Source organism: Microcebus murinus, chromosome 7 (genome assembly GCF_040939455.1).
Source record: "Microcebus murinus isolate Inina chromosome 7, M.murinus_Inina_mat1.0, whole genome shotgun sequence".
In the NCBI taxonomy this organism is placed as follows: Eukaryota; Metazoa; Chordata; class Mammalia; order Primates; family Cheirogaleidae; genus Microcebus; species Microcebus murinus.
Genome location: NC_134110.1, coordinates 30,627,187 through 30,650,457, shown reverse-complemented (window position 1 = coordinate 30,650,457; position 23,271 = coordinate 30,627,187). Strand labels below are relative to the sequence as shown.

The window sequence follows — 23,271 nt, the reverse complement described above, 5'->3', positions numbered from 1 at the left end:
TCACATTCTTTCAATGTTTAATTGGTTTAATTAAACCATACCTTGGTCCACTCACAGACCCTATATAGCAGCATTGGTCTATCTGGACAGGATCTCCAGACACTGACAGATTTGCCTATATTACCTTAGCCTTTAACCAATAGGATCATCAGATGGTTTGAATAGGTCGCTCTTTTCAGTTGTGTTGTATGATATTTTCTGGGGGACATGGTATGCCCTCTTGCTCGTGTTTGCAAATTCAAGAATGTTAATGACTATAGGACATATTCCTTGAGAATGTCAGGTTTACCATAAGCATGGAACCTAGTAGACTACCTGGCACCCAGAGAATGCTCAGCATAGGTTTTGTAGAGTAAATGAATAATTTAATACCCATCATTTATTGAGCACCTATTATTTAATTAACTGCTTTTCCTATATTATCTGAATTAGCCTTCATAATGATTTAGCAATGTAAAAGAACGTCTTGTTCCCCAAAGTTGGCATAAGGCAACTAAAATCTAGGGGGTTAAATGACTTACCTGAGGTCTTATAGTTATAATATTGAAAGTGTCTGTCTAAATACAAACCACTTGAGGTGAATGAGCAAATGGATAAATGAATGATACAATACAAAACCAATTATCAGGCTCAAGGTATCACATCAGGGTCAGACACAGTGATTCTCAACCCTGCTGGACACTGGAATCACTGTAGAGATTTTAAAATAAAAATGTGTTACATGGGAGATTCAGATAAAATTGGTTTGGAAAGAGGGGCCATTTGGGATTTTTTAATAGCCCCTTGATGATTTTAATATGCAGTCTGGATTAAAAATTAATTGGTGATAGGAAAGGAAAATTTTAACCGGAATCAGTTTCTTGGAGGAGATGAAGCTATGAGCTTATGTTGGATATTTATTGAGGCCAAAAATATGTGTTGTTAAAAACCACACCAGGTGATTCTTTGGGCAAGTCTGGGAACTGCTATACTGAAGGTCAGATGGTTAAAATCTTCTGCTGCAGGGCAGAATTGGCCCTAGAAAGTAGCAATAGGCTTGATCTTTCAAGGAGGGTCAAAGGAGTTGAGTGCCTCATGGACCACCCGGAGCTGGAGAGGAGGGAGCCAGTAGGATGGAGCAAAGCAGGTGTTCCAAATAAGGCAATAATGTGGCGCTCTTAAGACTGACAGTCTTTAAATATTTGTTTAACCTTTATGCAATAGAGATTTCGAGCAATTGATTCGCTATTAATGAAAAATGTATTCACAAATACTGTGTTTATTTGGTTTGAATATTTTATTGCTGCGATAGCATTTTGTAAGAAGAAAGATTATTCATTAACCCTCTGCCGTGGACCAGTACCAGTCAGTAGCCTGTTAGGAACCAGGCCACATAGCAGGAGGTGAGTGGCCAGTGAGCTTCATTGGTATTTACAGTGGCTCCCCATTGCTCCCATCACTGCCTGAGTTCAGCCTCCCATCAGATCAGCAGTGGCATTAGCTGCAGGAAAACAAACCTACGGCTCCCAATGATTCTGCATTATGGTGAATTGTATGATTATTTCATTAGATAGCACAATATTCCCCTAGTCATAGGCAAGTCAGGAGTCACCCCAGGTTGGTCTTCTTACACAGACTTAACAGCTCCATCTCTGCCAATGCTCTCATTCCATTAGGTGCAAGACCTGCAGGGTCTTTTAATACTCATTTTACCAAATGTGCTGGCAAGAACAGCAGAGGTCCACATAAGTCCTCTGTCTGTCAGCAGGGCAAATCAGAAGCTCATAAAATCTAAATTAAATACACATATCATGGTGAGATTTTTATTTTTTCTTCTTCAGACTCTTTTTTAATGGTGACAAAGGAGATATTGATGAAATTTGTGGAAAAGATTAAGGAGAAGTCATGTTTTGAATTTTCTTTATCTGTAAGATATAGAAAGTTATCATTTTCATATCCAAAATTGGTTTGAGCAATCATCATTCCCAGTCATGATGCCTATTGCCTCAAGATGTTTTGTAGGGTTTTGTAGATTTCCAAGATTGCTTTTTAACTGTTCAACAAAAGACCTTATCCCTAATCCCAACAAAAGAATCATAACAGGAAAATGGTGGTGGGTGACAATATGAGGTCTAGAGATGTTGCCTTAGACAAGCCCCCAAGCCTCCTGGAGTCTCATTTCTCTCAACTGTTAACCATTTGACATCCACAGTAGCCACACTTACTTTGTCACCACACAGAGAGTTTGCAAATATCAGCAGAGAGTGCCCAGATGTGTGACAGCATGGAAACCCCTAGATTGGAGGAAAAGGAACATTCAGCCCCTAATTTTGGCCCTTCTTGTTAGCTGTGTGACTATTAGCAAGTTCCTTAACTAAGATATAAATCATAACTGGTAAAATGGACATAAAAGAGAAGTGATACAGTATATGACAGAATATCATACATGTTTGTTGTGTGTGTATTAGTTTTTTATACTGCATAACAGATTACTGCATATGTGTTCGCATATGATTATCGCATATTAGGCTTAAAACAACACACATTTGTTATTTCATGGTCTCCATGAGTCAAAAGTCAGGCATGGCCTAGCAAAGTCCTCTGCTCCGGATCTCACAAGGCTAAAACCATGGAGTTGGGGGGCACCAGGTCTGTGTTCCCCTCTGGAGCTCAAAGTCCTCTCCCCAGCTCACTTAGTAGTTGTTTGAAGAATTCAGTTCCTTGGGGCTGCAGGACTGAGGTTCCTGTTTCCTTGATGGTCATCAGTGGGGACCCCTAGCTCTTTGGCCTGCAGCCTTCACCCAAGTCCTCTTGTGACAAGGCAGTTTATTTCTTCAAGACCAGCAGAAGAATCTCTCTGCTCAGAAGGGCCCAGGCCAGATTTGAAGGGCTTTTAATTAACTAAAATGGGCCTGTCCTAGATAATTTCCCTTTTGATGAACTCAAAATCAATAGATTTGAGACTCTATAGGATCTGTACCATCTCTTCACTTTTTCCATATAACAAAACCTCACCATGGGAGTAGCATCCCATCATATTCACCAATCCCACCCACACCCAAGGGGAGCAGATCATGTAGGGCACATCCACATGGGGGTGGGAATTGTGAGGACCGTCTTAGAAGTTGGCCTTGCACAGAGTGGAAATTGCTTTAAATATCACAATGTGCTACACTGGAGGAGGGAAAGGGAACACTGACATTGATTGTGTTAATGACATTGGAGATATCCAGACAGGAAGGTGTGTTTCTCTGAGCATCCCTGTCCACAGGTCCTATGACAGTGACACTATTTGTACTGCTGGGATTTAGTGGGCTCAAGGGTGTATTTTCTCCTAGGAAGAACCCCTGAACTGCTGCACTGGAGGTGGGGACGAGGACATGCTTTTCCTGGAGCAGCACTCTTGCTGTCCAGGTGGGCATGGGGTGGGAAGCGGTGGGAAAGGAGTGATGAGAGTGGCAGTTCTTGGTCTTCTTGCTCGCCCTCCCCAGCATGGAACCTATGAGTGAATTGAGGTGAGGGAAAATAGGCCCCAGTCTTCTCAGGCTACCATTCCCGGTGTAGACACTATCAGTGCTCTCAGTGGTGCCTGCCTGGGACAGAGTCTGCATCACAGGCTGAGGGAGATGGGGATAAGGAAAGCCAGCAGCTGACCCTCCCACAGGGAGTCCATAGCCCCACCTGGGAGGTAGTGGAGAAGAGGCACGTCTTCCTGGCTGCGCAAGCCCAGGATAGAGCTTCTGTGACACAGTGCTGGGATGGGGGCAGTGAATCCTCTTGGGGCTCAAATGTCACAGATGTCCACTGTTCTTACTGATATCTACTAAATTCTCTTGAATAACGCTTCTCCATTTTAGTATGACCTTGGGACAATTTCCAAAACAGCTGTAACATTTCTCTCCGCTGGACTAAACTTTAGACAGTGTTCTTCCTGGCTCTAGAACCCCTCACCTCCCTTTTCTTGGAGCATTTACTTTAGAGAACTTGATATTTTTTTCTCTGCCCCTTTGAGATGTAAATCACATAAAGCTTTTTGCCAGTTCCACAGACCAGGACTGCCTTTCTGAAGGTACAGGGAACCATCTCTTTGCAACATAATGATCAAGGAAGACAGTGTCCCTGTCTCCCAGCCTGAGCTGGAGGTAGGATCCGGACTGTGGTAGGCAGGGCTCTGCTCCAAGCTGTCAAACTATATCCTGCCATACATAAAAATGCTTACTTGTCCTATTTTGAGTAAAGCTAACAAACACAGATGGCTCACAGTCTCCTTCTCATTCCAGCATTTTGAATCCTTCCTGCCCTTAGTGTCAGCAAAGTTCAGCTCAGACTGAGTTCTAGCCTCTCTCCCTGATAGCAATAGTCTTGAATAAAGTCTCTCTTGCTTATTTAATTTGGTCCAGTGCCATTTTTGTCTGACACTTCAAATGATTGTTTCCTTTATAATTTCCCCAGATAAATTATTGTTGTGCTGAGGATAAAATCCATGGAGCTCCTTACTCATCATTCCAGAAGTCTCAAGTCCTAGCACAAAATGTTTTCATGCTCGGCTGAGGCAATCCCCAGGGTTACATTCCCCCTCTCCCATCTTCAATGTCTGTCACAAAGGAGGGTCACAGTAGATAGTGACTGAATCCATAATAATGATCATGTATAAAACTCCATGATCCAGACACTGCTGCATTCTACAGAATTAATGATGAGCAAAAGAAACAGAGCTTACAACAGCCTGGGTCAGGCTAGGTCTTGGAAGAAATTTAGCTTTTTCATAGGAGCAATGAAGTGGCATAGAATAATTTTTAATAGGAGGTGATATATTGCATTTATATCTTTAAAAGATGAATCTGTGAAATGAGCTTTTTTTATAAATGCAAGGACTGCATTTTGTTCTTTTGATGTCATGAGCCCAAGACCCTGTCCAATTACTCTGACTCATCTCTCATTACCATCCTCCCTATAAGTGGAGAGGTGGCCAGGGGCCCGAGGAGTGGGTCACAGCACGGGTGAGATGGGAAAGGCCATGAGAAAGAAAACACGGCCAAAAGCCTTTTCCATTTCACTTATTGGGAAATAGATTATTGGGAACATTGACGATGATATGAAGCCAAAAACCAAATATTAACTCTCAACCTACAAGCCCAGGACTTAATGAGAATGAGTCTCACAACTGTTCTCACATTAAAAGGGCTTAGAGGAGTCTTGTGATTGAAATATGAGGAAAAGCCATTCTGTTCTTGAACAAGACAGACGGGTTTATTTTTTTTCTTTTTCCTCCCTGGAAGGTTATTTGTTTTGTTTTGTTTTGTTTTTGTTTTCTAAGACATGAGTAGAGGAAAGAAGATTTGGGACAAAAGCAACCCCCAGCCCCTCCCCCCCCCCCCCAGAGAAGCAAGAGTATAACTCCAGGCTTAGAAGCTGTCCACGGGCACCACACATATCCACACAAGGGCAGGCAGGTAGTGGTGCCTCCCGCACAGGGCTGGGGTCAGGTCTCCTGGGCTCATGCTGGTCAGGACACTGGTGAACTGTGTGTCCTGGAGCAAGTGGGGGTCCCTTTCTGAACCCCAGATTTCTCACTGGTAAAATAAGGGGATTAGATAGATGATTTTAAAGGAATATCTCAGCTCTGAAACTGCCTATGCCTCTGTATTATAAGGAAAGAGGGGACTGACATCAGTGTGGCCAAGAAGATCAGATCCTGGGGGAACCTTAGTCAATTATTTTCTTCTTTGGAAATACTGAGTAGCAGGTGACTTGCTCCATGGTGCTGCCATTTCTCTCCCTATACTCCATCTTTCAGATGTCTATGCACTTAATATTTTCTTTGGAATAAGCAAATTCATTTAGTATAAATGTAAATAAAGAGGAGCAATAAAAATATAAAAGAGGGAAAATGATGCTAGCAGTATGGTACGTGTGCATTTCTCTAAGAGCAAAGACTCAGGGCCCAGACTCCCTGAAGTAGAATGCTGGTATTACATTCTTCCTCTTGACTGTGTGTTGTTGGCAATTTACTCTCCAAGATTTTGTTTCTGCATCAATAAAATGAGAATGATATTCATACATATTTCATGGGGTTTAATACTTGTGTTCACTTAAAAAAACAGACTAAGAGAATAAAAAAAGGATTGATAGAAAGTTTTACTGCCAACAGGGAGCCCCATCCAGCACAGAACCAAAACCCAGAGGGATTGGGATCAGTGGGCAGAAGTAGAGTACGTCCTTTAAAACCAGAGGCCCTGCACACTGTCTTTGTATCACTTTAGTGAAGTGCAAATCTGTTAGGATTGCTGGTTATCTAGCCACATCTAGGCTGATGGGTTGGTAGGCACTGGGCCAGCAATTGCATGCACAAGGCACCCCACCTGGGCTTGTATTATCCAACTGCCTATGCCTGGTTAGAGATGGGTTTACGGTGATAAGTCAACTTGTCATCATTGTCAGCAGGCTGTAGCACATGCAAGGTGACAGGCAGAGTTCCTGGAACATAATTATATCAGTTAGTATGATTGATATCAACTAAAAAGATACATACAAGAAAAATGTTAGACACTCGATCATAGTTGTTGTTAGAATTATGCCAAGTATCCCTGCAGTCCACCTGCTCTAGGGACTGGCATCAGTCTGCTCCCTCATGGCCATCAGCTTTGACCCAGTAACTGTCTGGCTGATGCCAGCCATCATGCCATAAACCTTCGGCATGTTTTTGCTGTGCCATTTAGAGTTTTATTGCATGTTAAGCATTGTTATGACACATGCTCTGTTCTGTATGGATCTGTTGCCCACAGTGTCCCGGCACTCCCCTATTATGGTTCAGAACTATTTATGATGCTCTTCCTTTACCTCCAGCCAGGGCCTACCCCAAAGCCTCCCTTCTTCCTACTCTGCATCAATCCCAGACACACATTCCCACGCACCTGTGCCCCTGCCTGTGCTCAGGCTGTTTCTCAGACTGCTCACACTTCCTCATCTACTATTGGGAAAACCATAGACCTTTGCTCACAGTTTAGCCAAATTTAACCCGCATATGAAGCCCCACCTCTGACCCCTTAGAATCATCGATGCAGTATGCCTCCATGTCCCTAGAGCACTGTGCACATTATATTGTCTTGCATTGTCTTTGATGGGTCCAAGTTTATCCCTCTACATGAATAATGGGAAAGTAAGGTGGAAGCACTAATAATTACAGAATTCCTCAAGAGGCAAGAATGTGAACAATGTTGTTCACACCTGTAAAGATTTTAGAAACTTGCCTAGGCAGGGAACGATGGTCCATGCGTCTTTGTTTTACAGCATGTTCCACAGGCATAAAGTCAGTGCTCACTCTCCCTCAGTGGGAAGAGAATGGTGGGCTAAGGGCTCTTCCTTAGCTGTTGTTCTGCTGGCTTGACCTAGAGCTGTCTCTGAACTTAAAATTAAATAGCGATTTGTTTAGTATTTTTAATGGGGGAAAAACGGAAGGCTTAAAGGAGGTAGATTTGATGGTACAAATTTGCCTTAATTGCTTATTTCTAGGCAGGACCTTTTTCTCTTCCTTCCTTCCTTCCTTCCTTCCTTCCTTCCTTCCTTCCTTCCTTCCTTCCTTCCTTCTTTCTTTTCTTTTCTTTTCTTTTCTTTTCTTTTCTTTTCTTTTCTTTTCTTTTCTTTTCTTTTCTTTTCTCGGTCTTATCTATGTTCTGGGAGCAGCAGAATCAGAGAGTCTTTGTACCCTGCTGGGGCTCTCATGGGGGACAATCAGTGGAGGACCCACAGAGAAAACTGAAGGACCAGAAGGACCAAGGTCATTCTGCCAAGAGCTGGAGAGCTGGATTTCCCTGCAACCTTGTAGAGCTCACAGTGGACACAGAGCTATTGCTACTGCTTTACAGATGAGGACACTGGAAACCTAGAGAGATCAACACACATTTTATTCTCATTTACTGGCCCAATCATAAGCCCCCTGGGAAGATTCCAAACTGATGGGGAGAAAAGCCAAACTGTCAATAAAATACACAGGCCTCTATATTATTGGGACCAACATGGCGTGGAATGTGAGAAAGAAAGAGAGTTCACCAGAGAAATAGAACAAAAAATAACCCCAACTCTGGGCAGCATGGGAATCTTCCTGGAGTAAGCAGAAATAATAAAAGCACCACATTTCCTCACCTCTTATGTTGGTTATCATTGCATAACTCCCTCACTAGAACATAGTGTCATTAATGCTGGAATCTTGCCTGTTTTGGAAACTGATTGTCTAAAGTGCTTAAAAGGGAGCCTGAAACATTACAGGTGGGTCCTCAATAAATATGTGTTAAATGAAGGAATCAGTGGTCCCCACCAATCTCCTAGTATTTCAGCCTTGCCCCTACAGCGGCAACAAATGCCTTTTAAATGTAACTAGCTAGCTGGCGGAAGGCAAGTTTCCATCTGACAAATGAATAAAAAGGCAGGGTCAGGTGAAGGGGGTGTCTTATTCTTACATGAATCCCCATTACTTAGCAAGTCAGCTCACACACAATGCACCTCAATGGCTGTTTGTGGAGTGAATTGGAATAAATTCATTCATGTTAATCCTAGCTAAAAATCCTAAAATGTTATGCTGTCCCTCGCTGATTCTAAGGTCTTCACTTCCATTTTCCTCCCTTGTTTCCAGAAAACAAATCCCACCTTTTCCTTTGCTGGCTCAGGCTCCAGGCGAGCGTGTGGAAGCCGGCACTGCTACGCCCAAGCCTCGGCGAGCGCTCTGCCGTCCGCCGGGCTTCGAGCGCCCTCTGCAGGCCTGTGAATTCCAGGCTGTGTCACCGCACGGCCCCAGGTGCGCGAACCGCTGGCAGGTGTCTCTGCGCAGACTGCATTTCTACAAAACCTGCCTTTGTATTGTCCCTGGGTGAGGAGGTGGTTAATAAGAGCATAGAGGGGGTCCGTGCGCTGAAACAGAACTAAAGTCGCCTCGGGAAGGCGACGTGCTACAGCAGAAAGAGCTCAGGCTCAGGGATTAATGGCCAATACTTCCTAAGCACTTACAGTGAGTCAAATACACATTCGTTTATTCATTCATTCATTCATTCATTCATAAAAATTTTATTAAGGACCTACTATGCATGCGCCAGAGCACTGTAATTCGGAGTTAAAGTGAGCCTAAATCCACAACCACAAACAAATCCCCGGTCTTCATAAAGCTGGCATTCTAGTGAGAAAAGAACAGTAATCAACAAGATAAATAAGTAAATCAGGTAGTAAGGTGAAAGGGAGCAGATGCTGAGGGGAAAGGAGGAAGCAGGAAGGGGGCTATGAAGCTCCTGGGGCAGAGTGGGCCTAGAGAGGTTTCATATCAGGTGTCCAGGGATAGCTTCACGGAGCAGGTAACTTTGGAATAAAGACCAGGATAGAGGGAAGGGTGAGCCTTCAAGCTACCCGAGGAAGAGACCAGGGAAGAAGGAACAGCCATGCAAAGGCTTGAGGCAGTAGCCTGCCCGTGTATTCCAGCAACAGCAACGAAGCCTGTACATCTGGGCAGGGGAGGACCAAGACGGAAGCAGGCAGTGTGGGGGAACAGAACAGAGCAGGTGGGAGAAGCCACAGGGGTCAGATGAAGCAAGGTCTTCTTGGCTGTCATGGAGAGGAGATGAGACCAATCTGAGCTCCGATGTGAACCCAGGCAAGCTGCTGACCACAGTCCCCTCAGCCACAGACATGGATAGCTGGCTGTTGGATTAAGAATGTACCCAGCTCACTGTATGACACTTAATGGGTGTCCATGAATGCCATTGTTCCTATCTGTCCCTGTACATGCCCCTGCATATCCCATTTACCCAGTGACTTCAGAATTTCTGAAATAGAAGAACTGAGCCGAACTGTGAACTTGGTTCAATGTGCCGTCCACATCCGCCATCTCTCCACAGTGTGCCTGGCACGCCCCATCCCCCACCCCACCACGGCCCCTCCAGATTTGCAGCCCCTCCGTGGGATGCTGTTTAGGGCACCAGCCACCATCAAAGGGCTTAAACTGCATCTCCACTAACATTTTGATGGGAAGTACAACTAGACCTGGAGGGGGCATTGGAGGGGCAATGCTGGCGTTTCCACTCGAGACGGTGACAGAATCTTGGTCAAACACGCAAACTCTGCACCTGCCTGGCTGTCAGGTCGGTTTCTCTCACAGAGACTGGTAAGAATCTGAGAGGATTACGGTCACAGGCACCACGTGTGATATCAGCTAATGGCAGTGTGTCTTTACCTGGCACTTTATAGTTTATACATCAATTTCAGCTTCCAGGGACTCTCAAAATATGTGGATAAGATTAGGGCTAGATGTAAGTTTGTCAGTAATTATCTTGGAAGTAGAGGGTTAATTTCTTAAGCTTCCCAGAATCTCAGCTTCTTTCTGAATTTTGAGAAATATTATCTGCCCTTTCTATTTCACAGACCTGACTGAAACAGTCAGTATGGAAAATACTTTTTCTTAATAAAAATAAAAATAAAAAAAAACCTTGGACCTAACGGGCCTAATGCTCACCACATTCTCCTGTTCAGATTCTGGAAATATCCTTAACACATTCACTGCCATGAGAGTTGTATTTAACTCACTCTAGTTTTCACCCCGGGGCCGCGTGAAGCATATATAAAATCTTACTCATTGATGTTCTTATTGTTAATATTGATAATTTAATTCTAAAAATGTGGATTAAATGAATAGATGTCAATAAATTTTATTTTTCTATTTATGTTCACCTTTAAATTACACTAAACGTTTTTATTCTGTTTTTGTAATAAAATACTGTGGCCTCAAGGAAAAAATTTCTGGGTGTTTTTTTTGGGGGGGGTGGGCAGTCAATATGTTAATAGATTGGCCAATTTTTTCCATTTCAGTTCTGTCAGTCTGTCTATCACAGGTCACTGGCTGGTCTGTGGGAGCTGTGTGCTTGGCTCAGTTGTCTATCCTTGTCCTATGACCTGTGGTCAGGGGAGGTAGCGTCTAGTGGTGTGGACACCATCCCACATGGATTTGAGAACAGCCTAGAGCCTGCTCTCCCAGCAGGGGCTATCATCCGGGATGATGTCTACTGGAATTGGGTGGTGGGCAGACACTCACCATCACCGGTCTTTTGGTATAGCACTGGACAATGGGTGGGGACATGAACACCATCCCATTGTGTGTTGGCTTGGGCCACCTAGATGCACCCAGCAAAGCTGTCATCCAGAGATCAGGGCACATCCCTCCAGATGCCCCGTGGACGGGCAGCTCCAACTGTTAGAAACGCTGAGTAATCAGGGCCCACTGAGTGTGGGAATGAAGACTGGGCATTAAGTTCACTGGATGACACGTCCCGTTCCCTAGCCCAATCGCTCTAGGGGCCTGCTAGGAGCTCTCTGCTATTCTGTTAGCCACCTCAGGATGCCCTAGGTTCTTCTGACAGTGTGCACCCCAGAAAGAACCATACGTCATGTGTCCCCTAATCAAATGCAGAAATAACTCCTTCAGCCCTGACTGCACTCCCAAAGAGTGGCTGCTGTATATTGCATAAACACAAAGTCTTGGCAAAAGAAAGTCAAAGATTTTTTTTATTGTTGTCATTGTTGCTGTTTATCATTTATACACATCACAAGTTACACAAAATGCCAACCAAATGTAGAAAAATAGTAGAATTATATTGGCACTAATGACTTTGTTATTACTATGGTGGTTGTTTTACAGACGATTTGCAAGAGTGTGCAGGAGATTGTAAATATTGTATACAGACATTGTCACCAGAATAAATATGCATTAGGATTCACAGTGGCATCAAGCTATACATTCAGGTTCTTTTTCAGAGAAAGGGACCATGACAAAAGACTCTGTATCTCTTTACCTTCTACAATGTAGTAGGTCACATTTGAAAGGAAAATAAAATAAAATAACAAAATTAAGTTAAAAAATAAATCCCAGAGCCCTGCCCTGTGGGATCAATAAAACATAAGCCATAGGCTGGTTCCCTTGGCCAAGTCTAAGCATGGTAATGCATATGGACACTGCTGGTGTGTTTATTCTTTTTGATAGTCTATTTTATTAATTTAAAAAGAAGTAAAACTAGTCATAGGGCATCCAAAGACTTTGTATTCCAGATAGGTAATGTGCCACTCGGGAGGCGGTGCTTCTGGGCAGAACGGGTTGTAACCTGCACCGTTCTCCTTTTGCAAATTCCTTAACTTGGCACTCAGCTGGGGTCTCAGCTGGCAGGCCTTAACGCACTCAAATCCTACCTGAGTGCCATGGCTGACATTACAGCGGCATCTCGCCTGGACTGGTTTTCTGCTTCCAGACCCAGACGGGATGCCAAAACCCTATGACCAGGGATGTGATTTGCTTTTAGAGGCATCAGGATGATACTATGATACTATTCTTAATGTTTTCCACCTGATCTCTTGCCTCATTAACTATCTTGGACGATTTATGTGGCCATTTTCTCCCCCCACCAGCTTATAAATTCTTGAAGGGCAAGTTCACATCTGATTAATTTCTGCAGCAATCAGTGTTTAGCACAGAGTCATGTGGAAACTAAATAAATGCTTTTTAAAAGGAATGTATTCAGGTACGAATTATGGGAAAATTTTGAATGAAGGAAGATCATAGACTTCCATATTAAGTTACATGCAGAGAAAAGAGTATGTGGGACTAAGTGAGGTGCACTCTTTAAAAGCAAAAGGTGTATATAAGAAAAGACATAGCCATATGACATCAGATGCACTTTCATTATTAAACTTCCTCGGGGCAAGAAGGATGAAGCAGAGTATTTTGCCAAATGCAATAAGTTCAACCGTGAGCTAACGGACATTTCAAGATGTCTTTGCAGTTTGATGCAATACAAAGGCTCTGAGTGGCATTTACAGAATTCAGGGCTTCCAAACACCTTAAATTAGATGTAATACTGTTCTCAGCTGTGTGTCAAGATGCAGCCTTTCCTCAGCTCTCAATTTAACAATGGCTTACAACATACCCTGAGCAGAAAAACAGTTTTGTTATAAAAATCATCCAATCATGCACTGAATTGACCTGAAATGTCCAGTTTAGAGGCCCCTGGTGTCACCATGGAATGTTCTGACTGCTGGAAGCTTATGCCTAAAGATTCAGACAAGGTAATCTCCCTCAAGCCATCACGTATGAATCACTTTGAAGCCATGTAGAAAATGTCTTAATTCATTACAAAGAAAATTCCCTACAGCCACCTTTTCAATGTTTAATAAAACTTTCCTAACCTACCCACCAAGGGTTTTGAATGACTGCTGTATGCTCAAAGGACCTGCTCCAGATCTCTGCTTTTCCTGTCCCATCCCCACCCCTCAACTACCATTCAAGTAGGTGTTCCCAAACATATTTTATAGATCAGGAAACTGAGGCCTAGAGATATTGTGGTTCTTCTAACTATACAAAAGTCCACTGTGATGTTTTATCTCATGATACTACTCTCCTCTTGCAAATTCAGAAGCTTAGAGAGTAAACATGAGCCAATGTCAGTCTCTTTCTGCATTAGAATCAGCAGCAGCGGCTGTGGATGAGATGAATTGGACCTCCTTGGCAGACTTACCAAGTGCCTACTCTGTGCCAGGCTATGTGTGCAGCACCAGGTGTGCAAGCATGAATTAGACATACTTTCTGCCCTCAAGGAAAAGATATGTTTATGTGGGAGACCGATCAGGACACACATGAGATCACTGTGATGAGAAATATCAACCACTTCGGTGCTGTGCTCACGGGCCTCGAAACCTTGCCCACAGCCGGCACTCATAGTCCGCACGATAGTTTGTGCTGTGCATTGACGACGAATCCGTTTCGCTCTCGTGTGATGAGGACAGCTTTAAAGCACTGAAAGCTTGTTTTACAGGCAGCTTTACTTGTAATATGAATCAGAATAGGTAACATATACATATATGTTTTCATTATGCTATTTTTTTTTTTTTGAGACAGAGTCTCGCTTTCTTGCCTAGGCTAGAGTGAGTGCCGTGGCGTCAGCCTAGCTCACAGCAACCTCAAACTCCTGGGCTCAAGCGATCCTCCTGTCTCAGCCTCCCGAGTAGCTGGGACTACAGGCACGAGCCACCATGCCCAGCCGATTTTTTTAATATATATATGAGTTGGCCAATTAATTTCTTTCTATTTTTATGGTAGAGACGGGGTCTCGCTCAGGCTGGTTTTGAACTCCTGACCTTGAGCAATCCACCTGCCTCGGCCTCCCAGAGTGCTAGGATTACAGGCGTGAGCCACCGCACCCAGCCACATTATGTTATTTTTAAATGTTCACAATTTTATTTTGATAAATGAAAAATTAGAAAAGTCATATCATGGCTGTCGGCTAAAGTTGCTGTGTGTGTTCATCTGTGACTATTGACTATAGTTGACGCTCGTACCGAAGTGGTTAAAGGAGTAGGCTCATGGAACCATGAGAAAACTTAGCTTTGACAACAAGGCCTTGAGCTCAGATTCATCCAGAAGCAGGAAACCACATCTGGGAGCCATCTGGCACAGGTTCCTGCCCTACAGTAACGGGAAGTGATTCCTGGATCATTGTGATCAGCCATTCCAATGTGGGCATAGCAGAAAGAGAACAGAAGTGTAGATGGAAGAGCACAGTCTGAATAGCTATGGAAGGAAAGGCATGGGGAAAGGGGCCTGAGGCTAGTAGGAGAAAAGAGAATCTCGAGCAGTGTGATTGATAAACACAGATGACCAGCCAAGAATGAAACAGTTATTCCAGTTGCCCAATTACAATCTTGACAATGCTTTGTAAAACCACCTTTGCCACCAAGTAATGCTTTCTTTCGCTAGCTAATTTATTGGTTATGAAAGTGTCTCATATGAGAATATATTATAGTTAAAAAAAACTCATAAGGTTATGGTTTAGAACCCTGGCTTTGATATTAACAAGATGTGTGACTTCCACAATTAAGTAGCTTGTCTGGGTTGGAGAAATTGTAACATAAAGGATAAAATGAACACTTGGGGTTCGAATCTTCACTCCATCACTGCTAAGCTGTTTAACCTTAGGTAAGTTACTTGACTTTTCCCAGCATCACTGCTATGTTTTGTGGGTTTTAAGGATTATATGAAATGGCATATGCAAACAACTAGTAAACAAAAGTTGAGCACTATGTTATTTCCATTCCTTTGTTCCTTCATTTGTTAAAAATTAGATAAATGAGAGTCTAGGTTTACCTCTAAGTCTCTAACTCTGTGATGAATCATAATGTTTTAGGTTTGATGACCATGTTTTAGAGCCATATAATCACAACCACATCTATGTAACGAAGACACACACTCCATCATTTGGTCATAAAGAGGAGAGCAAATTTAGGGAAATAATTTGGTTTAATAATTAACAAAGCGTTATCCAAAAACATCCATACATTTACATTTGGTCTAGAAGCATAGTTCTATATATCAAGGCCTTTTCTTTGTGTGCCAGACATCACTGGGATCATTTTCCCCAAAATTAAAAATGATTTATAGGCCAGGCATGGTGGCTCACACTTGTAATCCTAACACTCTGGGAGGCTGAGGCAGGAGGATCGTTTGAGCTCAGGAGTTCAAGACCAGCCTGAGCAAGAGCAAGACACAGTCTCTACTAAAAAAAAAATAAGAAGAAATTAACTGGCCAACTAAATTTATATATATATATATATCAAATTAACCAGGCATGGTGGCACATGCCTGTAGTCCCAGCTACTCGGGAGGCTGAAGCAGGAGGATTACTTGAGCCCAGGAGTTTGAGGTTGCTGTGAGCTAGTCTGACGCCACGGCACTCTAGCCTAGGCAACAAAGTAAGACTCTGTCTCAAAAAAAAAAAAAATGACTCATAGAGTTTTGCACACTGAAAAGTAAAGTGTGTTATCACCATTCAACATGAAGAGAAAGAAGCACAAGGGAGAGTTCATTTATATTATCCAGATTGTCCCTAATGACTTCTATTTAGACATCACTGGTGTTACACATAATGCTCATGTGCCATGGAAAATAAAGTTTAAAAAGAGTAAATAAAAAGTAAAATAAAAGTAAAATAAATAAATGAAGGAGGAAGAGGCATGGGAAGACTGGGAGAGATATTTGAAAGGTTTTGAAATATCTTCATGGTGGCAGCTATATATTTATAAATAGATAAATAAACACACCCACACTCACTGTTATGTCTAATGTCACCACCATCACTTGTGTATGGAGTTGGAGTTCATCTCAGGGTTCTAAATATCAGATAGAGTGTGGACGAGACAATCTATTTTTCCTCTTCTAACTCTGAGATCTCGTGGTTTTATGATAAACACTAACTGTTAAAATGAAAACACCAAGTTTTATTATTTCTCCCAGATCCTTTTATTGTTTAGGATCCTATGATTTATGTTAACCACCACAGCCTACCACAAAACCCAGCACAAAACAGATGTTCAATAAAATGAGGAAAGAATAAGTGAGTGAACAAATGAGAAAAATGTGATCTATGTGTTTGCATATACTGCTTGGCTCTGCCCATTAGAGAATGGCATCCATCCTCAGCAAGCATATTGGAATGTACACCTTTGGGATGGACACCTTGCCAGAATGGTATAAGCAAGCATAACTGTACTTCCGTGTGTTCTTTTCCAAGGTTACCCTTCTTTACTTACACCAAGTGCTCAACTGGGACCCAGCAGCCTTGGTTATTGCCAATGCTCAGAAACATATGCTTTGAAACCAAAGAAAACAGCATGAGGGGGGGAAAAAGTGGCAATCATATTTAATAACTGGAAAATACTGGAAAAATAGGCTTTCAATTCAGTAGCCATGTGCTTAGAGAGAGATGTCATCATCGTACACAGTGAGGGCTAAGTACATCTTTCTGCCATGTCCTAGAACTTTTAAATGTATTTTCTTCTTTGCAGAAAATACCTGGGTCACATGTTATTATTTCTGGTCTGTTCTTTGCTGGCCATGTACTACATAGATGATCTCCAGATTTATCTCCCTCAGAGCTCCTTCTGAGCCTAGACCAGGCCACACTCACCGTGCTTCTAATTATCTGGTCACTGTCTACCTTCCCCTTACACGCACACACTCCATAAGGATGGGACACACTTTCTATTTTATTTTTGCTTTATAACCACCATCTGGCTTATGCAATGTCAGGAAATATTTGCAACTGAATAAAGGACTGTAGGTTTGATTAAGTTAATCCAATCTTGTGGGGCTGCAGATTGTTTAACTGTCAAACCGGAATTAAATAAGTTCCTTCCTGTATAAAATTTGTATGATCCCAAGGAGTTAATGTGGTCACCACAAATACTAATATAGAAAGTTCACTTGATTGCTTACATGCATAAAAATAAAAATAATTTAAACCATGTCAATCAATGTTCCCTCTTCTTAAGCTATTTATGTGATGCCATTTGTCCTAATTTCTGTCCATTAGAAGCTCAACAAACATATCGACTACATTCCTCAATGGGCAATTTCAGAAATGAGTGATGGTGAAGGATGTGGCCATGGACTTCTCCCAAACAAGGGACACCAGATCTCTCCTGGAGAGGAGAGGAGAGCTCTGGAGAGGGACATGATGACAGGGGCAAGCCGTGACCTCCCAGGGACCCTCATCTCTAAGTGGAAATTTTCATACTATTACAAACAATGTAAAGTTCACCCTAATATGAGAAAAAGAAATCCTATACAGCAGCTGACATCTCACAGCTCTTCTTTGTCACTCTTGTACTCGAATTCTCCATCTGCCTAATCCAGTGACCAAAGGTTCATGCATGCGCTCTCTCTTGCTCTCTCTCTCTCTCACCTGAGCCCTTTGATCATTAGAACCCCACAACTCACCATCCACTGGCCAGCTCCTACTCAGTCTTCATATATTGGCTTATACACAAGGCCTTTAGTGAACACCCCCACCCGAACACATCCCTGGTATAGGTTGATGTCCCTCTTCTGAGCACATGTAAGGGCTCTACCATTGCTGTACCCCCCACCCCCCAGTTTGATTTCACATTGGATTGGCTGTGTTCCTTGCCAGATGGTGCCCTACTGCATCTTACCAAAACATCTCTGGCACAGAGTAGGCCCTCCATTTGTCGAGTGAATAAATGAAATAATGAAAGGGTGTACACAGTGGTGACTGGCTGTGTGAAGCAAACAGTCTCACCTTTCAAGTCTCACTCTCAATACTCCCTTCTTGGCCTTCTCCAGGCAATGAGGAGTGGATATCCAGGATCCCCATGCACCTGCCAAGGCCTGCAGGAGTCCTCACTATATCCCATTGCAATGGCAAGGCTGGATCTCCCTTGAGATCCTTGAGAGCAGGGACTATGTGTTGTACTGGCACAGACTGAAGTTGCTCAGTAAATACCAGAGAACTGCAGAAACTAATAGGAGGCTTTTCTCTCTGTACTTTCTCCCAGGTCCATACCTCTCCATCTGCTTTCAACTTGTAATTGAGGGATTTATTTTGCCCCAAAGTGACTTTAGGTCCAAATCTGCTCATCTGGATTTATTTGGCTTATAAACAACAAAATTACAATTAATCACAATATCAGTAGTTTTTATTTCTAACTAGTTTTTGGGAAACTTAACAAATCATAAAAACAAAACAAAACAAAAAAAAAACCCAAAAACTACACAGTGAATGAAGACATACTAGACCAATATCTTGGCAGGCATTTTGTCTATAATTTTTATAATCAATAATAGAATGTTGCTGTTTTACATTATTTATATATATTTATATATTTATGTGTGTATATATATATATATATTAGATATCTATACTTCAATAGAAAGAGACATAAAAAAGCCTTTCCAAATGAGGCATGAGACGCAACACTCGACACTCTTATTTACAAGATAGAGATTACTTTCTACACAATTATAATAGATGCTCAGAGGCCAGAGAGGGTTTACAAAGACAGCACAACACCCCTATAAAAAAGAGGTGGACCATGCAGCTGGACATTTATTGCCATTAGTTCTCACTATGTCCAGACAGCATATTGAAGTTAAAAATGGCATCTGGTTATTGGAAAAGATGATGATCACCAGATTCATCCTGGCTCCATAACTGCTGGCTACATGGTCTTTCAAATGACCAGGGAACGACAAATGATGGGCATTGGAAACACAACATGAAATGCACTCATCAGAGGGACAGGGCTCATCCCTTGGCCAGAAGGAGAAGTTGCTACAAATCTGTAGTCCTACACTGAGCGTGGGCACTTGTCTGGGGCAGAAAACACAACATCACAGGCTGCACGGCTAGGAAACAAACTTCCAGGTAATACAGTGAATGTGGCACTGTTCATGAGTAGCCAGGGTCCCTGCCCAGTACTGACTCAGGAACTCGGAAAAGAATTCCCAGTGGGAAAGTGACCAGAGGATTTAGCGAACCATGTGTGTTAAGACCAGGATATAATGAGAATTCAGAAAAGACTCATAAAGAAACCCTAAACCGCTATGTGGATGCCTGCATTTGCAGACTCTGCATGCCACCCTCCCCCAATGCCATCCCCCCCAAAAAAAACTTTTTTTTTAAGAAATTTGCATGTCTAATCTGCTAAATTGCCTATCTGGTCTTGTTTCCCACAGTCTGCATTTGTTTTTCAAAGTCACATTGTTCATGTGCAAGAAACTTCTCAGATGAGCCTATATTCACTTGGCTTTGTTACCACAGCAGCAGTGACCTAGAGTCATGGGCCAGGTGCTGGGACTGGGAACCTGGTTCCAAGTGAGCTTCTGTACTACAGAAGGGACTATTTTGTATGAGCAAAAGCTTTCACCTCCAGAAGATATATCTCCTATGCTATTCATTCCTACTGCCCAGGTTCATGCTTTCCTTCCGTACAGCTAAATGATTCTTTAGGCTTCCTTTAGCCCTTAGAGTGTATTAGGTTTGGGGGACCATATTAGACATCCTGGTAATTTTCAAAACTTCCCCTTAAGTCATTTACCAATAGCAGTTTGAGTCTTTGATCTAGCTGTTGTTCTCCAATCTGATCTCACTTTTATCCCTGTTGTGTACTGATTTTTATGAATGGTGACCTTTCCTAGCCCTTTATTTTCCTAAGGCAAGAAGACATTTCTATTGAAAGATAACCAGCACCCTTCTTAGAGCTCCCCTGAGGTTTTAATCCAGCACCCCTCCCTTTTAGATGTCTTTCTCCTTACATGGAGAGAAGAAGCAGGGGGCTATGTAAATGGTTTTAATTTTTTGCAATTGCATCAAATGCTAACATAGCATTTCTTTGGATGTACCAGCAGGAGCTTCACACACATGTGCATTAATTAATCCCAGTGACCCCTTCTGCTAGGTTCAGTCTCACTCAGTGTTCCCCACCACAGACAGAGACGTAAGCAATCACAAACATGATTTGTGGAGCAGGGCTATGCATAGACGAAGTCTGGGGAACTAGGTGGAGCAACTATATGTCCCCTAGAGATGTGTGTGTTTGTAGCAAATGTGTATTTACCAATAGTGTCACTTTTATCCCTCCTTACCTTAAGTCACCCCACTCGCTGCTGTTATGAAATGCAACTGGGATTTATAATGCATTCCTTTGTCTCTTGTTTTGAAAACATAAAGAGAGAATATGAACATGGGCATCACATTTTCTTAAACAAATGGCACATTTGAATCTATTAAGGGTTCTAAATATGTTCCACTTCTGCGCAGAGGTTAACCTGAGTTCTGAAATGCTTGTGTGCACTTGATTTAATCAAAAATGATAAAGCTATGAGCTAGTGACATACTATACAAATCTAGTTAAACTCAGTGAGCCAGTGGTAGTTAAAAGGGCGGGCTCACCAACTCCAAGTATTCTGTCTCTTTTTTTGTCTCTTATTTTTCCTAGAAAGCATCTTGAATGATACTCCAGATGGCTAGACAAATTCAAGCAAAGTCTGTTGTCATTTATCTCTTTGTTGGGCTTTCCCAAATCTCCAAAAGCACCTCTAATGTTCGGTTCCACCCAGCCTCCACCCCTCACCACCGTTCTCTCGGAGCTTCACCTTGAAATGACGAGGTCTATAAAAGCACGTCTCAGCTAAAGCTCTGGATCAATCTTAAACACTTCCGGTGAGTTACCCAAGGCCTGCTCCCACAAAGCCACTACTTGAAATAGTTGAGTCCCGCCACCAAGAAAAACTTCTCTAGGAAGAGTTCTGAATCCAGCACAGCAATGTGAGCTGCACGGCCGATCAGGGTATTGGCAGTGTTGGGCAGCGCATGGAACACGTTGTGTCGGATTAAAGTGCAGTCCTTAGCTTCAACTAGGGGACCCAGAAGGTTGTTGATCATTTCCGCATAAACTGGCCCTGTAAGAAAGGAAGGAAGATGTAAGGCTGGTGCAGAAGTTAGCAGTGGAATCTAGAGAAAACCAATGGATGTGCGTCAGGATCCTATTCCTGAGCAGACCTTTATATACCAGTTTCCAACAACCTCCTAATGTTAGTGAAATAGATATGAAATAAAATCAAAGTTCTCTTTGTCTAGTCTGATTACAATAGCCAGGGTCATAAGGAGGCTTCCACATAGTAGCTTTGGGGACCTGTGCATTAGAAGTTATGGCAGAATGGGGGTGGGTAGGTATTTGTGTTTCTCAGCACACAGCTGTGCCTTTCAGCAGGGGATCAGAAAAGGAGGTGTGCATGCACTAGGGAAGACCCTCAGAGATTCAAGTTCTATTTTAGGGGGCCTTAGGGGCTGGAGACACATCTCAATAGTGAAGTGGAAGCAGACATCTCCAGATGTCATGCATTATACAAGCCATGTGACATTTCACCCTTCTCCCGATTCTAGGTGCCAGGTAGAAGGAGGAGGAGAATGCAGTTTTCTTCTCGTTGGTTTGTTTTTACAATTGGAAGTCTGAATTGACTATGTTTCCACCCGAAAGTGACACAACTGCAATTTTGCCTCAGTGGAAGTCTTAAAGCCATGCAGTGAAATTGCGTTGCTGAACAATACATTTGCATACCTGAGCCAACAATTCATACCTCTCAGACCTGTGTTCTTCCCTTTTGCAAAACTGTTCATGAAAACTTTTATATCATACAGAGACACTTTCGGTAATGATCCTAATAGCTAGGATATTTTACTTTTGACTGACTAGGGAGACAGGGATCAGAGGTGGTAAGATAAGCCCAGTCCAAATAACCAGGTCTGCTTTATGAAGCCACTATGTTACCCCCAGTTCTCATGATGAAAGGATAGGTCCTATTCTGAGTTTAGTAGTCCACCAGCCTCACTCTGGGTGTTCCTCTGTGCCATGTGCACAAACCCATCCTCTTTCCCTTACCCCCAAGTCATCAGCAAGGGAAACCATTTGCAGTTCTACTTTCCCAGGCTGGGAAGGGCAGCTGGACTCCCCACCATGCCAGAAGCCTTTGGTTTTTTCTGATTTTTTTCCCTTCTCAGACTCTTGGTAGGAGCTTTGAGGTGAAGGAAGTTGAAATGTAAAATTGAAATAATTACGGTTTTGGCTGTGAAAAAATCTCTTTTTAGCCATGCCAATCCCACTGGAAAGAACTTGGAGTTAAAATAAAGTGTAAGATCTTTCCAAGAGCCCATTAATGCTTTAAAATAGTGGTCATTACAATAGGTAATAATATGCTAACAGGTTATCATGCCATAAAAATGTTATGCATGAAGTATTCTTTTCAGAGGGAAAATGAAAATCAGCCAAAATTCAGCAATAAGGGAATGGTTAAGTTCAACATGCTTCATGGACTGGTTAAATAATTTTGTACCTCTTTAAAATGATGTATATGAATACTAAATAATAACAGAAATAATGCATGAATGTTGCCAATAAGTGGAAATAGAGGCATATTTTTGTTACATTCATTCCATAATTTGTTTAAATTGCATATGCAATAAAAGTCAGAAAGTCATTTATTATGAACAAAAGTCATTCAAAATGTAGCGATTACTCAACCACACAACCAAATCACTTTCTGCTGAAATTGTTATTAGTTCCAAAAGCTCTTTTCTTTCTTTCTTTTTTCTTTTTTTTTCAGATTGTCTCACTCTGTTACTCAGGCTAGAATGCACTAGCATCATCATAGCTCGCAGCAACCTCAAACTCCTAAGTATAAGCAATCCTCCTGCCACAGCCTCCTGAGCAGCTGGGACTACAGGCATGCACTACCATGCCCGGCTAATTTTTCTATTTTTTGTAGAGACAGGATCTCCCTATGTTCCTCAGGCTAGTCTTAAACTTCTGCCCTCAAGCCATCCTCCCACCTCAGACTCCCAAAGGGCTAGGATTACAAGCTTGAGCCACTGCATCCAGACTGGTTCATAAGTTCTTGAAGCAAAACTTGGTAATTTT

At 42.4% G+C, this 23,271-nt stretch overlaps 1 protein-coding gene across 2 annotated transcripts in view; it reads right to left on the bottom strand.

Moving 5' to 3' along the window:
• Nucleotides 1-15,762: 15,762 nt before the first annotated feature.
• Nucleotides 15,763-23,271, bottom strand: part of FAM135B (family with sequence similarity 135 member B) — a 277,802-nt gene continuing 270,293 nt past the window's right edge. For both annotated transcript variants that reach the window (XM_012735958.3, XM_012735960.3), the window contains exon 20: nt 15,763-21,256. In XM_012735958.3, coding sequence (XP_012591412.2) covers nt 21,051-21,256 — 206 coding nt within the window. In that variant the 3' untranslated portion in view covers nt 15,763-21,050. The remainder of the gene's footprint in view (nt 21,257-23,271) is intronic.